At 43.2% G+C, this 6,794-nt stretch overlaps 2 protein-coding genes across 2 annotated transcripts in view; one reads left to right on the forward strand and one right to left on the reverse strand.

Annotated features, from left to right (window-relative positions):
• srp54 (signal recognition particle 54) overlaps nucleotides 1-1,688 on the forward strand; it is a 10,582-nt gene extending 8,894 nt beyond the window's left edge. Inside the window, exon 8 of the mRNA XM_035673588.1 lies at nucleotides 1,417-1,688. Within this exon, the coding sequence (XP_035529481.1) occupies nucleotides 1,417-1,688 (272 nt within the window). The remainder of the gene's footprint in view (nucleotides 1-1,416) is intronic.
• A 604-nt stretch (nucleotides 1,689-2,292) lies between these two features.
• LOC118337305 (protein transport protein Sec23A) lies at nucleotides 2,293-6,667 on the reverse strand. The gene is made up of 7 exons (XM_035674259.1): nucleotides 6,513-6,667; nucleotides 6,348-6,425; nucleotides 6,075-6,236; nucleotides 5,742-5,828; nucleotides 4,797-4,952; nucleotides 3,521-3,586; nucleotides 2,293-3,434 (listed from the first exon to the last, which is right to left on the reverse strand). The coding sequence occupies exons 1-7, from the start codon at nucleotides 6,594-6,596 to the stop codon at nucleotides 3,345-3,347; spliced, it is 723 nt and encodes a 240-aa protein (XP_035530152.1). The 5' UTR covers nucleotides 6,597-6,667; the 3' UTR covers nucleotides 2,293-3,344.
• Between the last annotated feature and the right edge of the window lie 127 nt (nucleotides 6,668-6,794).

A 6,794-nucleotide genomic window follows, 5' to 3' on the forward strand; every position in this document is an offset into this window, starting at 1 on the left:
TATTTAGTGAATTTTTGATTAATCTAAATTGTTCTATTCACTCTTAATTTTCAGATGCGTTTATCTTCTTTTTAAGTCTTCTTTACTTTTCTGGCCGATTTGCAGTGTGAGTGAAAAGCAGATGGACAGCGCCACCCGTGTGGTCGGTTTATCGGGTAAAGAATGAATATAAAAGGTAACTAAAATAAACATAAATACATGCTCTCATATAGGAAGTAGAGCAGTGCAAGACACTTGAATAATTTAAGGTCGATGATAGAATTCTCGGGAGCCCAGTATATCATTCCTTTAATCCATTTCTTGATTCTCTGGTGTTGTAACAAGATATCAGGCTCAAGTTAAGCTTCTACTTCTAGGAGCACATATTTCATCTCATCATTTCTGCTACCATAATTATCAGGATCTACATCCTACTGGCACTCAAGGATACCAAAGAGCATCCAATTTGGTCAAAAAACAGTTGATAGAAGGCTTCTGAGAAGAAGACATGACACGCGCTTGGTGGCCTCACAGGGTGAGGTATAATTAGGTAACACACAATACAAGTAGCAGGGTTAAATGTTTTCTCGTTGGCAAGGCATCAGGGTCCTACAATGCACTGAGCTCCTTACAAATAGACATAGATAATAGTTTAGTAGCATCAAAAGTTTCACATTTGGCCATATTGTCCACGGATGTGATTACGAGTATATACAATTACACAGATATACCAGGTAACAGCGGACACATACCGTGAGCTCACACAAACAATTAGAACGGTGGACCTATATCAGGTACAATACACACAATGGGACAACCTCTCTATATATAGGAGACATGTATCTCATATCATCAGCAACATCTTTGTTAGAAAAGTAAGAACCGAAATATGCCTCTCGCGCTCTCTTAGAGAAGCATCTCGACGCTGAGAGAGAGAGAGACACAAACAGGACTATTGTTAGCGGGGAGGCACTGCTTGCTGGTTTTGTTTGTGATCCACGAAAAATGTTTTCCACCTTTAATATGACGTCGGCAGTACCAGCTAGAATGATGTCATTAAAGCTGTGACTGAATTGCAGATCAGGCTGAATGTGTGGTGGGTGTGGAGGTCACACCCCACACACAAAACACACACTGCTGTGTGATGAACATGATTTTGATTATTGATCAAGGTGTCCTGTAGCTCTGTGGGAGGTGGAGCTCTTCCAGTGAGGACCAGACTCCAGAATATAAACTAAATGTCCTCCAAAACTGGCAATTGTGTTACTCAACCTGCGGCAACCGGCCAAAACCGCCCGGCAGTCAGCTGATGCGCAGGGCGTTTTAGTTTTAAAGCTCAAAATGACAGAGAGGAGCCGTCGCCTGGGGAGTATCGTCTCCACAGCCGACGGTGAACAAACCTGGAGGCAGATTTCTGTTTTTATTCCTCTTGTTCAGCTGATCTGGAGGGTCAGAACAAGCTGGGTCGTCACCCAACGGCAACAGAGGAGGACTGTCACATTAACAACTTCAGTGAGGAGGGTCGTTACCACAGCAACGAAGTGGAGCAAGGAAGGATTTGTCACCATGCGAACGACGGGAAACAAAGGTTGAAAACCGTCAGTAAAGGCAGTAAAGGCAGTAAAGAACAGTGGACAAGCTGCAATAAAGACAGTAGAAGTGGGCATAAAGACAGTAGAAAGGAAAGTAAAGACAGTGGAGGGGAGTAAGACAGTGAAGGGGCAGTAAAGACAGGTAAAAAGGGGAAGTAAAGAACAAGTAAAAGGGGGCAGTAAAGACAGTGGAAGGGGCAGTAAAAAGACAGTGGAAAGGGGCAGTAAAGACAGTGGAAGGGGGCAGTAAAAAGACAGTGAAGGGGCAAGTAAAGACATGTGGAAGGGGCAGTAAAGACAAAGTGGAAGGGGCAGTAAAAGACAGTGGAAAGGGCAGTAAAGACAGTGGAAGGGGCAGTAAAAAGACAGTGGAAGGGGCAGTAAAGACAGTAAAAGGGGCAGTAAAGACAGTAGAAGGGCAGTAAAGACAGTGGAAGAAGGGCAGATAAAGACAGTAGAAGGGGCGTAAAGACAGTGAAGGGGCAGTAAAGACAGTGGAAGGGGCAGTAAAGACAGTGGAAGGGGCAGAGTCCAGTTGTGCAGTCAGTCGTTTTCTGTTTACATCATATTTCATCCTATTTCTTTAATGTTCTTTAGATGTTTCAGTCGGTTGTAGAAATCTGAAGAAATGTTGTAATCGCTAAGCTGTAATCGATTATTACTGTGTTATTGACAAGTGACGTTGTTGTACTGTGCAGGAGGAAATGACAGAAACTCAGAGAACTTCTCAACAGCAGAGTTTTTATTAGAAACACGAGAATAAAGACTCAATGAAAACATCGACTTTTCTCTCTGCAGGACTTTTAGTGTTCAAAGGCGTCAAACCGGCCGACAGTCGTCCACCGTCAGACACTGCAGATAAAGGAAGTGGACAAACGTCTCCTCACACTGAAACTGAACATCAGAACTTCTGGAGGACAAACAGGACAATCCAATGTAATCTGATTACACTGAAACGTGTTGATCATCACAAAAAAACCGACACAAAGCTGCTCTGCTCGAGGTTTTGTGATGATCAATACGTTGGCTGAGCTCAGTATGATGAACAGCTGACGGAGGAAAACACACTGAAACAAGAGTTTCCTTATGTATACATATTGAACTTTCATTTGCTCACATGTTGGATTATAACCTGTTAAAGCAGCAGACGTGTACTTTCTCTCCTGCACTGTGTCAGATTATTAATATATTTTTCATACTTTTCCAGGCAGCTTTTGGTTTCCTTAAGGTTTAAAATCATCATCCCAGCACTGACCGTCTTCAGTTTATTGCTTCATAACAATAATAATTATAATAACAACAGACGTGATGATGTGACAGATTCCAACAGATCTGAAGTCCTTAAAGAAATGAATGAAAAGTTGATTTGGACCAATCAGAATGCTCCGCTGTATCTGCAGGTTAAAATCACATGGAGGCTTTTATTGTGAAGCAACTACAGGAACCCGGTATTTTTCTCCAACTTTTGATTCTTCTAGAACTTTATTTTTCCAGTGGATCAGTTTGAAATATTACAGGAAAGAATGTTAATGATGGTCTGAAATGTGGAACTGCTGCTCTGCTCCTTTAAAACGAAGCTTTGTGACTAAAACTGCTCAGATAGTTTGATTTGAACACCTTTAAAGGCTGCAGGTGTAAAAACAGAAATGTGCTTTAACATGCATCTCTATTGGTTGTCATGGTAACTCAGGCAGCAAATGCAAAATAAAAGAATAAACTGAGAAAGGACGGCCGAGGGGACAGCCGAGGGGACAGCCGAGGGGACAGCCGAGGTCAGGCGGCGCTGGAGACGGCGAGCTTCTTCAGGTGATCCATGAACACCTGCAGGCTGACGTCGTCCGTCAGGATGGGAGCTCCGGACTCCTGCGGAAGGTTCCAGAGGTCACTACAGTCACTACAGGTTGCACATCATCAACACTGAATCTGAAGGTCAAAGGGCAAAGACTCACCTGACCCCAGGCGTACATGTTGTTGTGGGTCTGAGAGGGGTTCACTTTGGAGAGCAGGAAGCGAGCCTGGAGAACATCATCATCATCATCATCATCATCACACACACTGAACTCTGTGTGTGTACAAGTATTCAATGTGTGTATTTGTGCTGGGGCTGGACTGACCGATACAGACACTGATTATTAGTAACCAGGGAAACCAATAACCAATAATTGGAAAAGAGTCTAAATAAAGTGGTGGAGTGTAACTAAGTACATTTACTCAGTAAAAGTACTTTTACTTTAATATGTTGCTGTCCTCGTCATTGGTACAGAAGCCTTCAGTGTTGACAGATTACTACTCGTGATGTTTACCAATCATATAGTGCTGTGGGCGGGACTTAGGGATCCACTGATTATTACTCCTTCTAATATCTACTAATAAACTCATAAAGTCAACATCTCCTGATTTACTGCTTCTGTTTCAGTCAACGTGAACCCAGAAGAGTTTCCTGTTAGAACTGTTCAGTCTGGGTCTCCAGCTGTTACACTGACTGATGCTAACCTGCATATGTTGGACAGTTAGCATCATTAGCATCAATAATCAGCTATATGGACGATATCTCTGCAGCTGATTGGCTGAAATAAAGAAGTGCTTTGGGGGTTACTGATGATACTGAATCCATTTCAAACAGTATATTTGAGCTCCCAGTGGGCAGATGTTGATTCATTCAGAGGTTATTTATATGATCCATACTTTGGAGCTGCAGGTTAGAATCAATAAATCATTATTTTTTTTATTTTTTTTATTTTTATTGTCATTGATGTGAATGTTCAGACGGAATATTAATTTCTTCAGTTCTGCTGCAGTATTTTGTCACTGACCTGTGTCTTTGTGGTTATGTATTCATCATATCAATAAGCTCAAAATGACTTGAATCAAAATCAGCCCACTGGGGCCGAAATATGGCTTTAATGATAGACAGCTGTAGAGAGACAGAAAAGGTGGGTGGAGAAGAGGGGATGAACACGCCAGCAAAAAGGGCCCGCAGGTCAGATTCGAACCCGGGCCGCTACAGCAACTCCTTATATGGGTCCCTAGCTCTACTGACTGAGCTAACCGGGCGCCCGATATGGTGATTTTAAACGTCCATTTAGTATTTAGAAAATGTCGGAAACACCGTTACAGTGGTGCTCTCTTGGTGTACAGTATCATAATGTTATTAAGCAGTATAGTATTCAGCATAAAGCTGTTTACTATATGTGTACGGTACATGTATTGTGTTAGCGCCCCCACCTGGCTGCCTCCGTGCTCCGTGTCGATGTATCTGGGCATGGGGAAGCGAGTGTGCAGCAGCTCCTGAGCGTCGTCCACCGGAGCCTGAAGCAGATGTCTGAAGTTCTCATACTCGGGCATTTCCTGGTAGCCGGCCTTCCTCCACTGAGCCACAGTCTGAGCACAGGAGAATTACAGGTACATCAGGTGCTGCTCCTCTCTCACTGCTCTTAATCATTCATTATTCATTGTTCCCCAACCATTGGTCTGATTACAGCTCAGCCAGTGTGTGAATAACCTTTACAGGTGATATGTGGCTGCTATGAACTCACAGCATTATTAATATACAGTACATGGCTGTGTGATATGACCAACATATCATATCCTGGTAATGATAGACATCCTGATACAGCACATTTCTGTACATTCAATAGTTTATAGAAAATGACCACATGGAAATCTTAGTACATCTGGAAGGAAATATGTTCAATTAAACATGCACCAAAAAATAAAATATGTAAGTCTGTCTCCCACACTCTGATTGGACGTTTCAGGTATTTTAACTCTAAACGTTCAAAGAAAAAGTCCAAATGACGCCTGCAGAGCTCAACTGGGGTGTTTCCCATTATTCTTAAACAACGTGTGTGTGTGTGCAGTGTGTGTGTACAGTGTGTGTGCAGTGTGTGTGTACAGTGTGTGTGTACAGTGTGTGTGTACAGTGTGTGTATTGTGGTGTGTGTGTACAGTGTTTTGTGTACAGTGTGGTGTGCCAGTGTGTGTGTGTACAGTGTGTGTACAAGTGTGTGGTACTTGTGGGTGTGTGTGTACAGTGTGTGTGTACAGTGTGTGTATTTGTGGTGTGTGTGTACAGTGTTTGTGTGCAGTGTGTGTGCAGAGTGTGTGTGTACAGTGTGTGTACTGTGGTGTGTGTGTGTGTACAGTGTGTGTATTGTGGTGTGTGTGTACCTCTCCGTGGTAGATGAGGATCTGGAAGAAAGTGTCCATCAGCAGGATTCGGTCTGGCAGAATGCTGCTGCTGTCCAACAGGACCGGCTGAAACACACAATCACTGATCAATCACTGATCAATCACTGATCAATCACTGATCAATCACTGATCAATCACTGAGACGGCAGCTGCTACATTAACTGTTTTCTGTTTTTTTGCATTAAAGCTTCATTTTTAAGTGTTCACAGACTTTTAACAGAAACCGAAGCTGTCAACACAAAGAACACAGATGTGTGTACAGGTGTGTGAACTAGTGTGTGTGCAGGTGTGTGTACAGGTGTACAAACATACCTCAGGTGGTCCGTTGAATGAATAAGCGTAGAGCACAGGCTGGATCATAATGAGAGCCTGAGTCAGGTCCTGTCTGTTGAACTGATGTCTGTAATATGAACTCTCATCTGGACTGTTGTTGAACACCTGCAAGAACGGAGAGCGCCGCAGGTGGAACATGAACTGGAAAACAAAAGAAAACACACAGGTAAGCAACAGGTGAGCAACAGGTAACAGGTCAGGTGTTACAGAATGTAGAACAGGTACAGCAGAGCCTTATGGGATGTAGATCACCTGAGGGTAGAGAGAGAAGGTCTCAGAGAACCTGAAGGAGTTTGGATCGTCTTTGTGATAATCTCCAAACTTCTGACACTGAACAGGAACAAACAAACAAACAAAATTAATTAGTTTAAATCAGTTTATTTACAAACAAACAAACATATCTGAAGCTCACTGTACCAGTCTGATCAGCTGTCTGTCCAACCAGCGCAGAACATCAGGCCCCTCCTCTGTCTCCGCCCGGTACACCGCCAACCTCGCCATCAAGATGGCTGCCGCCTCTTGATCGAAGGATGCCGCGATGCTCTGAATCTGAGTCTGAGCGTCTGCCCAGCTGGAGGGGGAGGAGGGGGAGGAGAGGGAGGAGAGAGGAAGAAAGGGGACGAGGATTTGAGAAGAGATGCAAACGCATATAAGTATGTAGGTATGTAATAAATATAAGTATATAAGTATACAAGTAGA

Source organism: Morone saxatilis, unplaced genomic scaffold (assembly GCF_004916995.1).
Source record: "Morone saxatilis isolate NCDOM2014 unplaced genomic scaffold, NCSU_SB_2.0 Contig3, whole genome shotgun sequence".
In the NCBI taxonomy this organism is placed as follows: domain Eukaryota; kingdom Metazoa; phylum Chordata; class Actinopteri; family Moronidae; genus Morone; species Morone saxatilis.

What these genes read in the sequence shown, in the direction of transcription:
- LOC118337305 (XM_035674259.1), bottom strand. Translation starts at nt 6,596, where the DNA reads ATGGCGAGGTTGGCGGTGTACCGGGCGGAGACAGAGGAGGGGCCTGAT. An exon ending in CCTTCTCTCTCTACCCTCAG is followed by an intron (nt 6,237 to 6,347) that starts GTGATCTACATC and finishes TTTGTTTTCCAG; the next exon opens with TTCATGTTCCACCTGCGGCG. An exon ending in ACATGTACGCCTGGGGTCAG is followed by an intron (nt 3,435 to 3,520) that starts GTGAGTCTTTGC and finishes AACCTTCCGCAG; the next exon opens with GAGTCCGGAGCTCCCATCCT.